At 33.6% G+C, this 20,186-nt stretch overlaps 1 protein-coding gene across 1 annotated transcript; it reads right to left on the minus strand.

Moving 5' to 3' along the window:
* Positions 1-560: 560 nt before the first annotated feature.
* LOC11425175 (transcription factor MYB14) lies at positions 561-2,570 on the minus strand. The gene is made up of 3 exons (XM_003589980.4): positions 2,324-2,570; positions 2,024-2,153; positions 561-1,397 (listed from the first exon to the last, which is right to left on the minus strand). The coding sequence occupies exons 1-3, from the start codon at positions 2,454-2,456 to the stop codon at positions 893-895; spliced, it is 768 nt and encodes a 255-aa protein (XP_003590028.1). The 5' UTR covers positions 2,457-2,570; the 3' UTR covers positions 561-892.
* Positions 2,571-20,186: the final 17,616 nt, after the last annotated feature.

A 20,186-nucleotide genomic window follows, 5' to 3' on the forward strand; every position in this document is an offset into this window, starting at 1 on the left:
CATAAAATAAAAAGGAGTTTCCAAGTGGTTGATTAAATATAAAAAAATATTAACGAATAGATGGAAAGATAAGAAAAGAGATGGAGCAAAATTTAAAAAATAACAAATCAACGAATGACTTTTTGTTGAAGGGACGGAACAGAGTTAAGGAGTATTTTATATCGGGTTTTAATTTTAGGCCTAGCCTTAATTTCGTGCGAGGAGGCATGATATTATGGGTCTAGCCTTAATTTAGATTTGAGGAGCAATGATATTAGTAAACTGACAATCGAACCAAACCAAATTAAATCGGTTTAGATCGGTTTTGAATTGAACAAAACAAGGTCATATAGTTTTCTAGTTTCATTGGTTTTTTTTTTGTATTGGTCGGGGTTTGAACCACAGACCTTTTATATTTTATACATTATCCCAACCAACTAAGCTAAGCTCACGAGGACAGTTTCATTGGTTTTGTTTCGAAGGATAGTTTCATTGGTTTTGTCAAAACCACTTACACCCCTATATAAATCAACATTAATGTGGTTAAAACTAAACAAGGAATGTGACAAAAATTTGAATACTTCACATAACTTGGTTCATAATTTATTACTATTGCAATTGAATATCTCTAACCTAATGATATAATCTTTTACAAGAAATTTTTGTTTAGCTAACCTAATGTTTTGCAGAGTATAAATATTGTATAAAATAAATTTGTATTTTCCTTTTACATCATAGATATATATATCATCACCACCCTTTACCAATGATTGACTTGCTATTGAAACTAGATACAACAATGTACCCTTTCACCTATTGTAACGAACAAATTGAATTTAGTGACATAATTTAATTTAAAAAGTGTTTGTTTATATTTAGTAACACACCATCAAAAAATGATCATGATATAAGTCTAAAACTCTGGCAATTCTGTTGATTCTCCTGATTTGATGAACACATCATACCAAAAATCCATGCCATCATCATCATTATCAAAAGGGTTTTGAAAATTTTCCACGGAATTATTAAAAATGCATTGTTGATCTGGTAAATCATTTGAAACTGTCATAGAATTTGATGGCATGGTGGAACTAATTTCATCATCAATTACTGTCTCTGACCAAAAGCTTTCATCAATTTCAGGCATTGTCACCAATGAGTCTTCACAAATGATGCTATTGTCCAAATTTTTTTCTTGTGATGAAAAATCACTAGAAAAAGTGCAATTTGATGCTGTAGTTAAAGTGCTGGAATTGGAATCAGATCTTTTGATTTTTTGTTTTGACACTCTTTTTTTGGTATTTGAATTTGGTTGGTTATTATTGGTATTCAATAATCTTTTCTTCAAGTGAGTGTGCCATACATTTTTTATTTCATTGTCTGTTCTTCCAGGTAATTTTGCTGCTATGGCTGACCACCTGAAAGTAATAATCAAATATTTAATTAATTAATGCATGATTGAGTAAAAAAAATACTTAATTAATGCATGCAATTCAAATTTTGCTTCTTGGTTAAAGTGATTGAGAAAACAACAATTTTTTTTTTTCAACAATAAACAACAAATTTTGGTTGTATTGATTTTTGGATTACATGCATAGTGCTATGTATGTCAAGGACATACATTCTATAATTGCGTCCTAAAATAAATATTGTATAATTGCATGTGCTTGATACGACAAATGCCTAGTATTATCTTAATTTGGATAGATATTTTAGAAAATAATGTTAAAAAATAATATATATTTAAAATTGATTGAACGTTGTTGTGAACCTTTTTATATATTAAACTACACAATTAGTTACACAATATATTATTTTTTTACAAAATTACACAGCTTATTTTTTCCGTAATAAATTAATTAATATTAATGCTATTTCCCCCTACTACTTAAATATTATCTACATAATTTTCACACACAAAAAAAAAAAAAAAAAATTAGCAAGAAATTCAAAAGGACATGCAATTATAAAAAACATAATTAACTCATCAAATTTCAGTAAATTAGTTGCAATGATCATAACCCAATTGAATATATGTAGTTACCTGTTCCCCAGTGATTCATGCATCTTGATGATAGTTTCCTCTTCTTCATTTGTAAAATTTCCTCTCTTAATATCAGGTTTTAAATAGTTAATCCATCTCAATCTACAACTCTTTCCACATCTTAATAAACCTGCAAAGTTTACAAGAGAAACAAAAACTAAATCAACACACAAAAGATTTAAAACATTCCAAATTTTCCCAAAAGTATAATATTATATCTAAATCATCAAGTTCATTGCTATAAGGGTTTTTTTAACCTAACAAAAATATCAATATTTATCAAGAAAAATGAACAAATACCTGCATGTTTTGGTAGGGCACGCCAATTGCTATGTCCATGTTTATTGATGTATGATGTGAGGATTTCATCTTCCTCTAAGGTCCAAGGACCTTTCTTCAATCCTTTCTTTTCACAACAAGGAGCCCTAACCATCTTGAAATTGAGATGAATTATTTGTGCTCTCACAAGCTAGTTTAGTTAACTCTCTTGTGTTCTTTAGAAGCAAGATTATTCAACTTTGTTTCTCAAGGTTAGTTTATATATATAGCGTAGGATATTGCACACACCATTATTCAAGATTGGCAATTAAGTTGAATGGTCCACGACAATAATTGATATTCGTCTTTTAATATTCAAACCATTTGGCTTTTTAACACACCTTCCTCGAAAGAGTCTCTATCTCTCTCTCTTTGGAAAATGAAATTTGGAATTTTAAGTGAGACTTAAGAGTTGAAGATTTTTCTACGTCACAAATATGGGTTTGAACATTCTCAATAAACACTACTTAGGATAAGAAAACAACAGGTCTATGTCACCTATTATATGCGTGACAGTTTTTGTGCTGGTTCAGTTTTGTCTTTTTATGTGTAATAAAAGTCTAAAACGGTGGGAAATTATTTTATTTATACACACCCTTGGAAATGAAATATAACCAAAAGTAGTACTTGAAAGTTCAATATATGTACTTAAATCATTTTTGTTTATATTTTTTCTGGAGGGAGGATGGTAATATTAACAACTTTTTTTTATCAAAGTTAGAAAAATTAAATTGCAAAACAAGAGTAGGCCTGAATCTTATTACAACAAAAAGCAGGCCAACTATGACCAAACAGGGGCGTCCTTGAGGGGGTGCAAACAGCTCAAACGAGTTGGGCCTCCCTCAAGGATGGGTCTCAAGCGTGGGGGTTCCTCATGATTGATTTTAGTGTTAGGTGGGGATTCCTCATGTATACGGTAGTCATTTTCACCTCTAGGTGTACCGCATATATACAACACCTTGTATTTATCTTTTAAAAAATATAAATAGAACATCACTCTTTTAAAAAAAATACGTTTTGATTTTATCACCGGCCTCTTTTCATTCCCAGAGCCGAGCCTCCGAATTCTCAGGGACGACCGTGACCAAACTCAACTAAAACAGTTCTCAACTAAAACAACATGTATGCAAAGAATCAAATCATCTGTCTAAACTAAATTGTCAAACAACTAACTATTAGCACATATTAAGAAACATCTCCTGGAAGTCAAACATATTTAGGGTTGCTTTTGATTACATCCTTTTTAAGACGAGTTTGGATTTGCTCACTACTTGTGATGCCATCAGAGCCTTTGCCTCTTGCAGAGCTGCTACTCTTTCTTGACTTCTTGCTGGACTTTGGTTGGTGATGATCATCTGGTTGTGCCTCCAAATACTGCAAAGCCATAGGGTGCATATTCATCTTTTCTTTGTCGGTGTCAGGATCCATAGTGGCATTTGTAGTGTCAGAGTCCACCACATCACCCCAAAATTTACTAAGAATTTGGACACTTTTCTTGCTTGCCTCTGAGCAATGCTTAGAGTTATTAGCTTTATGAAACCTTCCTTTGTTTGGTTCTAACACTTCAGTAACAGTCACAGGTTCCACCAATTTATAAGTAACAGGCATCTCAGCTGTAGTAAGCAACTCAGCAGAAGCACACTGCCTCCCATGCTCAGATGACAACAACAGAGTGTTTGGTACCAAGATCAGCTGTAGAGGACCTTTTTTTCAATTCACTAGGTGTCTTTAAGCCATCTTTGTGATCCAAACAATCAATCTCTTTGGAGACAAGTTCAAGAGGCTCAAGTATAAGAGATGAGATGATATTTTTTTCTCGAATATTTTCATCCATTTTGTTTTTAACGAATTTGGATTTGTATTGTATCGATGTACTCTATCAATTTGGATGAATGAATATCGTTTATTTTTGTCAAAAAAAGTAATGGTCGGGTTCGAACCTTAAAAACTCCACATGTTTACCTTAAAGGTGAATTATAGTCACTAAGCTACTTGACATAAATAAATAAATTAATTAATTTTGGCATAATCATTCATTTCGCTAGAATAAAGTTGGATACTTCTGCTATAAGATACAGTTGGATGTGCCCTTTAATGTATCTCAGTTGGTAGCTACTATAGATATTAGTTACATGAATCAGGGTTTAAACCTTGAATTTCTGACTCCGAGTCAGTCTTAAGATGTTTGATGACGTGGGTAAATCAGTAAAGTTGTGTCCTTTTAATTATTGAATGTCTTTTTTCTTGCAATTTTTTGTGTTAACCTTCCAAATTTCAGGGTAAGGAGGCATTGGTAATCCGGAGTTTGACCATCAGATAAATATAATATAACTAGAAATTATTTTTGCGTTTTTTATTGCAAAATATCCGTTCATAATTAAAATTATCTAAAATATATTTTCATTAGAATTGATCAAAGAAAGTTAAAAACAAATATTTATATATAATACTAACTACTAAATAACAATAATAAATTTGATACCCTAAAAAATGATACCCCTCTGTCCATGCTCAAGGCCAGTCTTTATCTCCACTTTGTACTTAAATTGTGTAAACCTTCACGACATAACCTGACACTATTGTTAGGACTTTGTTTGATAAAAATAAGAGATATCCCATAGTTGACAACTGATAGATAATAACTTATATTTGATGGGAAAAAAGTCTAGATACAATGTTAAATGAAACCTTTTATATTTCTTTATTTATTGATATTAATATACAATTATATTATTCCGGAGTAGAACCAATAAGAGAATTAAAGCCTATACCCTCTAAAAGAAAAACAAGAATGAGAGTCTATACATCATCGTCAACAACAACAAAGCTTTGTCCTATTAAGTGTAGTCAACTACATGGATCAAATTACGTCATATTGTTCGATCATAAACCATAATTGGATCTAACTTATTAAACTCTAAATCTTTTCTAATGGTTTCTCTTATAGTTTTTCCAGATCATCTTCTAACTCTTCTGATCTAACTCTCCATCTTTTCTCCCCAATTCTCTCTAATGGTGGCATTCCTGATCCTATCCCGTCTAGTCTTACCACACATCCAACATAACATCTTCATTTCCACTATGCTTATTTGATTCTCGTATTGGTTACGTTCTTAAACACTCAACAATTCGTCCCATAAAACATCACATATTCTGACCAATATCTGGTAGAATTTTCTTTTCAACTTAAACGGAAGTTTTTTATCACATAATACAATTGTTTACACATGTTTCTTTTTCTTCGTCATTTTGTATTATGAACCCAAGATATTTAAAATGTGTCACTTGGGATATGATATGCCCTCCCACCTTCACCTCCATGGTGGAACTTTTTCTTATTTTGCTGAAGTCCATATTCTCTGTCTTTCTTCTACTCAATCGAAAACCATTCTCTTCTAAAGCTTGTCTCCTGGTCTCTAACCTCTCATTCATTTTCTTCCTTGACTCTCCATTCAAAACTACATCATTTACAAAAAGCATACGTCTTAATATTCCTCAAATATATCAAAAACTAAAGTAAAAAGATAAGGTCTTAGGTTTGACCTTTGATGCAATCCTATTGTTACGAGAAAATTGTTGATAATCTCATCTTACATCCTCACACTAGTCGAGTCTTTTTCATATAAATTCTAGGTAGATTTAATATAAGCCATCTTAATCCTTTTCTACGATATAATATAAGACATGATATACAACTTAATGTAATAATTTCCGTGTTCCATGTTATCAGCAGCCTTTAAATTATTTTTTAAAATTGTCGTTTCCAATAAAAACGCAAGTTTTACCATATTGTTTTCTTTGTTGGTGAAAACATTATTTTAAAGTATATATATTATATAGTATGCATTTTTTTTGACAAAGATATTATATAGTATGCATATACTTTGAATATCTAGAGAATAATGCAAGATAAGCTGCCAATGTACATGACAGGATCTCAGGGTGACCTTGATCCATCCATCCACAGAATAAGAACGGCAATTTGTCACTGTTGGTGAGCAGCCAGACGGCGTGCAGACAAATAATAATAATGAGTGCTCTAATAATAATATACACTATATAAAGAAAATAATATGATTTGGTTCATTTGGCTTAGTTATTTTTCTTATTTCCGCTCTTTTTATTTTGATAATGTTTGTAAAATATGAACGGTATTTTTTTTTATAAAATTTTAATTTTGATTAAAACTAAAAAAAATATAAATGTTTGTTGCTTTCAAGTTATAAAAAATCAAAATAACCATGATTATTTCAACAACACCGACAATAATACAATATAACAAAAAATATATAATTTAAATTCTTTTTTTAATGACACCAACAACAATTTTATTTTAGAAAAAGTTGTTTAAGGGTATAATTAGAATGATGAAAAAGTAAGTATAAATATACTCATCTAGTTTGTTACACTTTTTAAATGATAAAGGAAAAAAAATAAAAAATAAATATATTTATATCGTGTTTGTTACATTTTTTTTAATATTTAAATTTATTCTTATCTATTTGTTAAATGTGTTATTTGTATTGAAAATTGAGGATATTTTTGGAAAGAAAAATCCAACCCAAAAATGCTGAAAGGAATAGTTTTCTTTATAGCATAGATTATACCTTTAAACATATTTTGGTATAACTTTGTCATATTATTAGTGTTATTAAACAAGATAAGAATTTGCAAACAAAGTTAGATAGTTCAAAGGAAAAAAGAACGAGTATGTTAGGAAATCAAAGAAGAGGTGAGCTAGAACCGAGCCAGGACGGGTTCAGATATAATCAATTTAGAGAGTTGAATGTATTTCACGAGATCAATTCTCTAATGTTGTAAAATACACATTTATTGGGAGGTAACCTAGTATTAATACCCTTTCTTTTTATTTTCAGTCATTTATAGTTTTTTTTGTGTGTGTATATTATAGCATATTTTGAGCCTTCATGAATTTAGTGAGTTTTTGCATTGGTGTTGTTCCTGTGTGAACAAGTAGGATATACCTCTTGAGAAGAGGGTGTACTTCCTTTTCATGTGAGTAAAACTACCACGACTTGTTGTGTGATTGGATGGCAGCATGTAGGAAAGTGAGTAGTTAGTGAGTATGAGTATGGTTGTTAGTCTGTATTACAATACAGTAGGTGCACCTTCATAATTATATAAATAGGGGGCAATTCTTACATCATAAGTCAGTTTTGTGTGATCGAGTTAAACCCAACCAAAAATTATAAGATTTTTAAGATTGAATTTCATATTCGAATGAACCTTATAGACGTGAGAAAAGTTGTTTTTTTAACTACAAGTATAGCAAACGAAAAATTATGATAGAATCCAATATAATGGATCTCTCCTTTTGAAAACCAGACTTTAGGATTTCCTCCGATCCAACTTAAGTATATATCTACACACAATAAAAATAAAGAAAGAAGTTTCCGCTTTCAATTAATTACGTCGAAGTTCTTGAGTAGTCATACATCCCTTTAAGCGAAGGAATCCCGTAAAATAAATTTCTTTATAAAAAAGGAATATCCTCAAAATCATAAGAGATTTATAGGATATATCTTCAAGCTCCAATACACCCACACTCTTCAAAGAAGAAAATATGTGAACTACATTTAACAACGCTCTATGGTATGAGAATAAGAGAAAATAAGAAAAATATATAGATGTTTAAAATGTTATCGTCTCATGCATCTTGAAACGAATAACTCGTGTCAATATATATACATATATAGGGTCAGATAAGATTGATTTATCTGAGTTTATATACCAACATAAGTTTTATGAGACTTTTTGGAAAGTCTTATAAAAGCAGCTTATTTCATTATTTGTAAGCTATTTTTAGGTTATTTTCATAAGTTATTCAAGATAGTTTATGAAAGCAGCAGCTTAGAACATATACAAAAATTATTAACATTATTTTATCATTTTCTATAGAAATAATTTATGTAAGCTTATAAATAAGTGTTTATTATGATAAGGGATTATGCTATAAACGGTGAATAAAATGATTATTCAAAAAAGGCCATAGTCTTGATCTTCCTGTGGGCATTATTCAAGATAATCAACTGCAACAACAAAATATTAATTGTCAATGACCCATCACCAACGAAAGATCGAGATAATACATTTCGTCAGTTGCACCCAAAATCTTAAAGGTTATAGGATGTATCATATGAGAGGAGGTTTTATAATAAGAGATGAGAGCATTAAGTTAGCACCCTAAGATTAATCTGAATGGTGGAGATGATATTTCACTTAATTTCACGCTTAACCACATGATTGCCTCTATTTTCCCTTTTTTCTTTTTTGTTATTCACACCCATTGATCTTCTTCAGGATTGAGAGTTCTATCAAATTAATTTTCCCATTTCATCGTGGTTGCTCTTCTTTCTTCTCCATTAATTTGACGAAAAACTCTATCCAAGAATGAACTTAATTTTATACAAACATAGAGAAAAGTATATGGAAGAAAAATTAAAAGGGTTTCTTTTACAGTATAAAGAGTTGAGAACATTCCTTCTTTGTTGCATAGCAGTCATAAGCTTTTCAATTGTTGATCGAATTTTACAAACATGTTTGTAAGTACCAATTTTCCCTTTGACGAAAAAAACCAAAAAAGGTTTTTCTTTTTATTGATCATTGATGATGAAAGTAAAGGAAAAACCACCAAAGGAATTGGGTTTTAATCACTTTGAATTTTCATGTTCTACTGACTGTATTTCGAATTTTCCACCATCAAGAGTGAGATTACAAAACTAGGAAGAGACACGAGAATGATAGACATAATGGTTTGAAAATAAAAGTAACAAAAGAAAAGGATTTCCACGGAACATGAGGGGAATAGGAAAGAGTGGAGAAAGAAGGGAATTGAGAAAAGGATTTCCATGGATCATATCAATTATCAAGTGAAATGATATGTGAGAATAATAAGAATAATTAATAGCATTTGGATTAAAAATGAATATATATCATTTATGGCTCCGTTTTTGCTCCGTTCGCGTCCGTTTTTTTGCCGGTTTCCTGTCCAATTTGTGTTGCGGCCCGATCTGGTTCAGATCTAGTTGGAGGAGGTGAGGTGGCCACGAATTTGGTGGTTTCGATGGTGAGGGGTTGGCGGTCCGATGGTGTGAGGCGGTGGTGGATCTGTGCGGATCGGAGGTGGTGTTCCGATCTTTGTGGATATGTCACGGGAGTTTTGTGAGGTGGTGGTGGTGTTTCATGGTGGAGGGTTTCTCGGTGGTGGTTTTGTAGTGGCGGCGGCGGTGGGTGGTCCTTCCTGCCGAGTACCTCCCACTCTATTGTGTCGTTGCTAACATCGAGTATGGGACGCCAATAATACACTACTACAGCTTCTTCCCCTTCCGGACCACTTTGTCCACCTACAAACAACAGCTTATCTCCACAAATCTTGAAAGCAAGGCACTTATTCTTGATCATGCTAGTTAAACGTTCAATTGCTTACAACTAATCATTAAATACAGCAACAAGTGGTGGACATGCTTTTGAACTGTGATATATATGATATAATGACTTCATTCCTTGAGTGATGATCATATGAATCTGTTAGATTTTTGTTCCTTTGTGGTGGTATCAAGGGTGGGATGTGTAGGTTGTGACGGGGTGGTTTATGTTGGTGACTAACGTATGGTGTGGAGGGGGTGAGGTGTGGTGCCGATCTATGTGGTCCAATTCTGGCGGCTGCAGGTGTGCGACATATCTTTCATCCACGATTAATCCTCCTTCAACGAACTCCCGGATCGTTTGTCGTCATAAGGATCGTGGTGGTTGTCGTTATTCGTACCGGTGGCCATGTAGCTTTAGATTTTGCTTGATTTGGTGGCAGACCCCTCTCCGGGGTCACTGTATGTCCGTTACTTTTACTGATTGTTTTCTGTTGTGTGCTGGTGTTGTGGTGGTGCGTGGTGGTGGTGATTTGGTTGAGGTGGTGGTGGTGGCTTTGCATGGTGGTGGTGGTGGCTTTAGATGGGTAGTATTTCTTTTGTTTTGGACTCGAATTTGGTGTCATAATGATTTGCGTACGAGAGCTATATAAGATGGTGGTTGGTGTTGTTTAGGTGAGGAGGTGGGTGTTGCTTGGGGTGATTTCCTTTGGAGGCAGCCTCTGTTACACGGGCCCATGTTCGTCGTCACTAGCTCTTATTTGCGTTTTTGGGTTGTTAAGGTGTTTGGAGGGCGCATGTCCCATTTGAGCTGAGCCTTTTCCTTTTGATTTGTTGTTTGCACCACCGCATATCATGTCATTTGTCTTACTTATTGTGTGTTAGGTTCCGGTGGGCCGATTACTTTTAGTTCGAGATCGGGAGTCACTGTCTAGCTGCAATCTTGTTTGGCTTGATTTGGTGTTTCTCTAGCGTACCGGGGGTGAGAGGTTCCCTTCTGTTTTGGTCGTTAAGTATGGTGGGACGATGAATTTTGATTCAATATCGGGAGTCAGTTCTTTGGGTCAAGTTTGATTTTGGACTTTTTTATGGTATTTCTTTCGGTAGATCGGAGGTGGAGAGGTGGTGAAAGTTGAATGATCTTTCAGATATGAGCTTTTCGGATGTGGCTCAGCTTTGGTGTAGAGGATTGATGTAGTAAATTCGCAAGTGTACAGTTTACCGATGTAGTAATAAGAGAGTATCGTTCCAACATGGAGTTGTTTAATTCAATTAACTTTTATGAATGATTAGAAGAGAGTTTAGTTGAAAAGTTGGGATTTAAAACGGTTTAAAAGTAATAATAAAAAACGCCTTGAGATTATTGGTTCATCTTGGTGACAAACCCTTCATAAACCAAACCCTAAAGCTAGAACTTTATGTTGGATCTACTTTCTAAAGACAAGTTTCTCTTAAGTATATCGCATCTCCTTTCAGTTTCAGTGTGTGTGTTCCTCTAGCAACCACGCCTATTCTCATGGTTGATTGCTATTATAATCTTTGAAGAACGAAACTTTATTGTCTCAAGGTTTGCTAGACTATTATCATGTTTTGCAATCCTTGTTTAATTTCACTTGTGCCAATTTCAAAACTTCTTATTTCGATGCTTCGCTTTGATATTTGTGATGATGAATTAACAAGTACTAACCCTCCGCTGTCGCATTATGAGTTTGATACTTGTTAATTCATTATAAAAACGGTGAAATTAGATTAGAAAGTAGATTTACATAAAATTAGGGTTCGAGGCTTGGTTTGATTAGGATTAGGTCATTAGACTCATCCAACAATTCAAAGACAAGAAGAGTTTACTCACTCATGTTAATTGTACACATAGAAGAGAAGAAGGAGAAGAACATAAAATAAAATAATAAAAAGAAGAAATTTTATTCAAAGAAAACAATTGTCACTATTAAATTCAGAGAACAAAAGATGATTATACAAGCTTGATGGCTGCTCTATTTATAGTCTAACATTGACTTAAGCCCTAAGAAATAAATCACTAAAGTATTGCACAAGAAACCACGGGCTTTAGGTCAAAAATAAACTAATAGGCAGCTTGTCCAGGAAGCAAAAAGCAGCAAAAGGGGCTCTAGGCTGATGGCATGGTCGTGTGGCTGGTGGCACGAGCCGTGTCAAGCTTCTGACTTAGGGGATTCATATTTTTGCACAAAACCTTCGTATTTTTAGTCCGAATCAGCTCCAAATCTCATTTCTTTTGTTCCAAGACTCATTCTTTAGAATATTTGTTCCTGAAATTAAATAACTTGCAATTGAAGTAAAATAGTTCTAAAAAGGAATTAAAAACATATAAAATCTAAATAAAATAGACTCAAATAATATATTAAAAACACTAATTATTGACTCATCAAGAATTGGGAATTTAATTTTTAGTTCTCTTTGGGGTGAGTAGTGACGATGGGTGCTTTTGGATATCGTTTTTCAGTAGTCGTTTACATGAAGGTGTCTGTTTTAGGTGGTGACGTGTATTTTAGCGGGCTTTTGTCCTCAAGGTTGTCTTTTAGGGTGTTTATTTTCGCGTGTTCCGCCTATATACGGCGCCTTAGATTGTCTTGAGCAGGAGGATCTGATTGTTAAATAAATTTTGTTGTAGAAAAAAAAAAGTAGATGCGAGACTAAAATACTGACTTTAACCCAAAATCCATTGTATCATATACTTGTGGTTAACCTTGAAAAAGGGAGACGAAGAATTGAAGATTGTCTGGCAAAGAGAAGAGGAGATATTACATGCTTGGTGTCCACTAGTCACGCCGCCATTGGCGATTATATGTCGTTGTACATCGTAGCATAAACCTTAGTGGCTGTGCATGTTTTAAGGAAGAGAATGAATACGTGATAGAGAAAGATGATAGGTTTAACATTTTGGCTTTGGCTACATTTTTAAAAATTTGACTTCTATTCAATAAAATGTAAATATTTTCTAAAAAAGGAATGGTTCATAATTGAGCATGTGTGTATAGAGAGAGACCAATAGTCTATATGATTTTTCTCGTATTAGACTATTGTTTTTTTTTTGGTCAACCATAGTCCATATATAGACTCTTAGGGCGTCGGCTTGTGCATGTTGATTGAATTTTATAATTTAATTATTTTGGACGTACACGCTTAATTGCACTTTTGGTCTTCTATCTTTTTAAAAGTTGCGATTTTGGCCCCCTAACTAATTAAACTACAAAACAGCCCCTTATGTATTGGATCTTTGGCAGTTTTGGCCCCAAAACCACTTTTGACTTAATCTTCGCTGACGTGGCACCCATAATGGTCGACACGTGACACCTCACTTAAGGGATGTGGGTGCCACGTCAGCGAATACTAAGTCAAAAGTGGTCTTGGGGGCAAAAACTGCCAAATATTCAATACATAGAGGGCTGTTTTGTATTTTAAGTAGTTAGGGGGCCAAAATCGCAATTTTTGAAAAGATAGAGGCCAAAAGTGCAATTAAGCCTTCTTTGTGAGCTGTTAAACTAGCTGAAAGAAAAATGATAAACAGCGAGAAATAAGTGTTTGCTTGATTGTATGTCAAACACTGCGAGAAATAATAGAAGTTAACAGTGTGTGTTTATAGGAAAAACTAATTCTATTGGGCAAAACATCATTGGTGTACAAGTTTGGTTTATTATTTTTTTTTAATGGAAAATAAATACTTTCATTAAAAATCAAATCGAGCAAAATTATAAAACAGTACAACAAAACGAGTTTGGTATATTGTTGATACTCTATAGATTAAATTAGTTTAAAATTTAAATATATTTTAAAATAATGAAAAATAAAAGATATTATATGCTACTAAACTATTTTTGAGAGGAATATGATAATAAATTATTGAATGGTAGATACGTACTAAACTATTTTAAAGCGAACTTGCATGAATGATTTTGATCCGTGTAGGTGCATTGAATGATTACATAATGCCAAAGCGGCGTCCACTTATAGATAGAAAACATACATATTTTCCATTTCAGCATTTTGCTTGTTAATTAGAAAAATGATCCATATTCCATAGACACCTTTTTTGCCATATTATTACTCCACACAAAAAGTAAACCTTGTTGACTGCGACCTCTTTTTATTTCGTACCGATTTCCAACCTATCAAAGGTGGACGATTAATCTGACTTGTACGTAAAGACATGCGCATTGGCCAAACGTTGTTCCCATAGGAATCGAACCCGATTCTCCTTTTAACATATAAACAAATTAATCATATTATCAATACAACTTAAAGTCTTAATAAATAAGGTCGTTCTAGCTAACTATAGAATGAGTAATCTCATTCATTTTTCTTTTAACAAACTTGACTCTATAGTTATTAAAAAAAGGATTAAATATATTTTTGGTCTCTATAAAATTTAGAACTTTTAAGTCTAGTCAAAACATGCAAATTTTGGAGCCGAAACATGAAAGTGTGGTGGTTATTTATTAATAAGTCTAGTCAAATTTTGGAGCATGCGGAAAATTGATAGGAAGATTGGTTGCATGCAAATGTACGTAACAAAGCATGCTAAGTGAACACAACAACAACGAGATCGGCCTACTCTAGAAACTGACAGGAGACAACTAACATCGGTTGTCTCGTTGGCATTCACCAGTAACAGGGCGCCTAATGTGCAACATTGATGTCTCATTCTCCGTCACGCTGAACTATACAAGGGTTGCTATGACACTTTGGTCACAACATATTTGCTCCACGGAAGTCGGAGAATCTTTGGAATTGGTTCATGCCATCAATTGGGTGCATCGTCTACAACTTCACAATGTTGATTTTGACTAAGTAGCAAAGATATTTGTAGATTATTTCAACAACGGCAACCACAACATCACAAAATTTGACACTATATTAGATGAATGCAAACATTGTTGTAGTTTATTTTTCTCAAACTCCCAAAACCCTAAAACCTGTAGATTTTAACAGACTTGAACAATTATCAGAGAATCTAGGAATGAAAATGCTAAAGCAGCGACAACACGGAACCTTATCCGTTGAAACCTGTAGAACTCAATAGATATGAATTTTATTATGGTTTAAATAAGTCCCCCGTTTTTATAAATATATATTTTGTTTTTAGTCGTCAAAAAATTTCTTCAAACAATGCTCCCTCAAATATTTTTCGTCTTAAAAATTGACAATCGTTGTTTAAGGTTTCACACATGACGGTGCATAAGGGAATAAAATTGAAATTATAGAGACAAAAAATTACTTTAAAATAAGTTTTGCTACTTATAAATACATTGGCTTTCGTTTTTAATTAATCCCTCTATATATTGCGACATGTGCAGCCTTTACAACAAGAATCCAATTTGTTGGAGGAAGATATTATTATTATGGATAAAACTTATAAACAGTTCCCTAGGTGCTGTTTTAACTGTTTTCCAATAAAATTGAGACAAGTGGATTACTTATTCCACGTCTGACCCGCTATCGAAACTTTGACCTTAAATCTATATCGCTTCCGTTAACCCTCTTGCCTCCGTTAACTTCCAATGTGAAAGTTGCCTGAAAGACTCCAATTCACAGGATTCACTTGCAACAACCACCGACAACCATGGTATCTCAAAACTACAATTAGATTTTACACCAATTTTTTTTTTTTTTTTTTCAATTAATGAAACCTCTTAATTTACCTCTCAAAACACCTCTACATGTTTCACTTTTTTTCAATCAGATTTTTATTTGGGTCCTCAATGTCTCTCTCGGGATGTGCCATTGCAAGATTCAAAATAGGATGTGAATGTTGTTGAATGATTTGTAAGGATTGGAAGATCCTTAGTCAATTGCACAGCAAACGTGATTTCATTAAAAATAGTAAACGAAGATAATCTCCACTGTATCAAATACTTAGCATGTCTCACAAAACAAAAAACCACGTAGATGTAGAAGGGAGGCCATGGGCATTTGTTGGAGGTGACAGAGACGCAGTAGCTCCTGGGGAGGATGCCGGCACGAAAGTTGGTTCGTAGTTGATGTTGGTCATGCCAGGAAGAAAGTTGGGCTTTAATTGTTTCGTAGGTTAACAGCCGTAAAGAGAGAGTTAACGAAAGATTAGATGACTATATTAAGAAATCCACTTGTCACAAATTTATTGGAGAACAGTACCAACAGCACATAGGGAACTGCATCTAAGTTTTGTCCTATTATTATTTTTAAATGAAATTGGAGGAAGATATTTAGGGGACCAATGTTTGAAATAAATTTAGAGAAACTAAAAATTTATAAGAACAAAAGACTTATTTAACAATCTTTAATGAACTGAGATTGTTAATGAAGCTTGTGTTGACAATCGTCATTTTGATGATGCTTTAATTGCAAGTGTGTCTTTCCTGCATATTGTTTCTCTCTTTATAAAAATTGTATCATGAAACTTTTTGATTTGCATTGAATCGACTCATTTTAATTTGAATCGTATCAATCTTTATTCTGGGTAATTTAAATCGATTCAACTTTTGCCTGAATCGCATCAATCTTCATGTTCTTCTCGCTTGTATTTATGTTGTCTGAATCAATTCATACTTTTAGTGAATTGATTCAAATAGTTATTTTTGGACGAAAATTTGCACCTGCACTCATTTACTATATACCCATTCTCTCATAACTCCCATTTCATTGAACCATTTGCATCTATTCTCTCTAGGTCTCAAAAACTCATTGTTCATAAATTCTTCAAGATTAAACACTTTTTCTTAGAATCACTTTGTACATTGAGTCACATTGATTTGCTAGGGTGCTTATCGGGATTGTAAGTTGGTTCTCTCAAGGAAATTGGTTGGGCTTAATCAAGGTTCCAAAGTGAAGTGAATAATCTCATTCCACCTCCATAGGGCTTGTGGATTCTTTCTAATTGTTCTTGCAATCGAAGGGGAATCGTTTACCGGACGCAGTATCGCAGACTTGAGTGAAGAGTCTGAAGGGGTGCACGGGTAATCAATGATTCGATGATTCAAGGAGCACCAAATTCAAAGGTTATTTGAAGTTTGGGGGAGTGTTTACATAGGGGTTTTTCAAGGAACTCTTGGTGGAGACGTTTTTTACCAAGAAGAGTAGACGGTGTTATCTCTCTTCCTTATCCTCTTTACTTTCAATTGTTGCATATGTTAATTGATTAATTGTTAGAGTAGAAACTTGTATTGATCTAAGTTGTTTTTGATAAAAATTTAATTTAATTCTTTGAATTAGATTTTAGTACTTACCTTGGATCAATTGGTTTCAATTACTATTCAATTCTTCAATTGCATATGCCATGTGTTTTTGATTGATAGCTTGTTATATTTTCATATAGGTTTGGTTTTGAAATTGTCTAGTTTAGCAACTTGTTCAAGAACCATTTACTTTTGATTCTAATAAGATTTGTATTGTGAATCTCTCAATTTTATATTGTATTTTATTAGCACATAGCATTATCTTTTTGTGAATTGTTATGATTGTTCAAGCTTTTTTCCAATAGTCAAATCAATTCAAATCGCTTTTTGTTAAAACTTCAAAAAACTTTATCAAAACACTATTCACTCCCCTCTAGCGTGCAACCTTATTGGCCATATCGACCAACAATTAATTAAGTGGCAACATAATATATCTTGTACAAAATTGGGGTATATGTTTAGGGAGTAATTGTTGAGGCAAAATCCCTAATTAATTTTAAAGATAATAAACCAATATGATTAAAGAATTAATGGACTTTGATTAATTCCTTGGTATTTAACTTGTGCTCTTGAGTGTTTTACTAAGACATGAACAAGGTTTAGATCATACCAAGAATCAAGAAATCAAAGGACATTTGAACTCATGATCTAACACTGAGGTCAGAAAGTTAGATCAGAATGTTGCTTGAAGATCAGAATGTTCAAGCAGAGATCAGAAGGTTGTTCTTAAACAAGCCAAGAGTCTCAAGAACTTTGATCAAAGGTCATGCAAGGCACATGTGACATGGGTATATGTCCAGAAGAGTATATTTGCATGGATCAATCAAGCAATAAAGGCATATACAAGGGTTATGTCAAAGAAGGCATTCAATGTTCATTTAAGACTATGAACATTGATGTACTAGGAATATTTCACAAAGGAATATCATCCTAGATGTTATTATCACTGCTCTTCATTATTGTTTCACTATTAGGATTTGATTACATCAAATGATAGTCTTACAAATCATCCTAAGTGAAACAGATGGAACATTCTGATGATCAGAATGTTCAAGCTCAGCTCATGCTTACTTTATGAACAGTATAGTAGGTGAAAAGCAAAAAGCAAAAGCAAAGCAAATATGTCATCTTCAACAAGAGATAGACACGTCTGAGAGTTGGTACTGAACAAGGACAACACAATCTCTCAAAGCATGGGCATGAAGATGCAGAATCCCACTAAATCCTCCTGCACCGGTTCCAAGACAAAATCTGGGAAAGGAACATTCTGATGTATGAAGAAAAGTCCATACATTGGTTATTGTCCAGAAATTCATATGAAAAGCATATGCATAGCCCAGAACTTCATGTGTTCATTCATACATGATGAACCCAGATGAAGAACATGATGAACCCAGATGAAGATCATCATGAACACAACAACATTCTGATGTTCATCAGAGATCAGAATGTTTGCCCAGAATTTCAAGTTAAAGCTTGTGGGACCCAGGACACATGGCATAACACCATTGGACATCCTACAACGGCTATATGAGCCCAAAGACTCTATAAATAGAGATCAAGGCATTAGCAAAACTTGCACCATTGCAAAGCATACAAGAAAACAACTCTGATTTTGTTTGAAGCTTTTGCAAACTGAAATTGATCAATCTCTAAGTCTTTCATCAACTTAGTGCAAATCAATACTCTTGTTATCTGTATGATAACCTCTTCTTCTTCTTCCACTGTTTGTTTTACAAACATCCAACTTCCATACAAATTGTAACAAAGTCTCATCTAGCTTTTAGAGGTCCTAAAGTGTTAGGTTGAGCAAAGGTTGTAAAAGTCTAAGTGGTTAACTTAGCAAGAAGGTGCAAGCTTGCTGAGGCTTAGAGAATACATGATTGTAATTGTTCAGGTGAACAAGATTGTAAGGTGCAGGACTTGAGAGGTTATCTCAAGCATCTTAGTGGAAACTCTCACAGGATTGTGGGGAGTGGACTAGCCCACATTGGGTGAACCACTATAACTCTTTGTGTGTTCTTTCTTTCTTCTCTATACTCTTTTATTTACAGTATACACAACACACACTTACACTTATACTTTAGTAAACAATTTTGTTTATGAACTTCAGAACATTCTGAAGTCAGAAAGTTAACATAATTCCAAGTAAACAACTTGAGAATCATTTTTAAGTTTCAGGATAATTTTTAAAGGGTCACAATTCAAACCCCCCCTTCCTTGTGACTATTTTATCTACTTCAATTGGCATCAGAGCCAGACTCTAAGGGTTTGAACACTTAAACAAGTGTTAGAGAAAAGATTCAGGAAGTATGTCTAAAGTCAAATACATAGCTGAAGGAGGATCTTCAAATAGACCACCACTTTTTGATGGATCAAACTACTACTTTTGGAAAGGCAAGATGAAACTCTTTCTCAGATCTCAAGACAATGATATGTGGGCAGTCATCACAGATGGAGACTTTGTTCCAACAACCAAAGAAGGAGCTGTCAAAGCAAAAAGTGCATGGTCAACAGATGAAAAAGCTCAGGTATTACTAAACTCTAAAGCTAGACTCTTTCTATCATGTGCACTAACCATGGAAGAAAGTGAAAGAGTTGATGAATGTACAAATGCTAAAGAAGTATGGGATACTCTGAAAATACATCATGAGGGTACATCTCATGTCAAAGAAACTAGAATTGACATTGGAGTCAGAAAATTTGAAGTCTTTGAAATGAGTGAAAATGAAACCATTGATGAGATGTATGCCAGATTTACTACAATAGTAAATGAAATGAGATCTCTTGGAAAGGCATATTCTACTCATGATAAAATTAGAAAAATACTGAGATGTCTTCCAAGTGTGTGGAGACCTATGGTCACTGCAATCACTCAGGCAAAAGATTTAAAATCTATGAACCTGGAAGATCTCATTGGTTCACTAAGAGCTCATGAAGTTGTACTTCAACGAGACAAACCAGTGAAGAAGGTAAAAACACCTGCTTTGAAAGCATCTCAGCAAACCCCATCAGTTGCTGATGAAGATGTGCAAGAACCACAAGAATTAGAAGAAGTTCATGAAGAAGAAGCTGAAGATGAACTTGCACTAATCTCTAAAAGAATTCAAAGGATGATGTTGAGAAGAAATTAGATCAGAAAGAAGTTTCCAAAGACCAACATCAGCATCAAAACTGAAGCTGACAAAAGTCAAGTCACTTGCTATGGATGCAACAAAACTGGACATTTCAAAAATGAATGTCCTGACATCAAAAAGGTTCAAAGAAAAC

The sequence above is a fragment of the Medicago truncatula genome, chromosome 1 (assembly GCF_003473485.1).
Source record: "Medicago truncatula cultivar Jemalong A17 chromosome 1, MtrunA17r5.0-ANR, whole genome shotgun sequence".
Lineage (NCBI taxonomy): Eukaryota > Viridiplantae > Streptophyta > Magnoliopsida > Fabales > Fabaceae > Medicago > Medicago truncatula.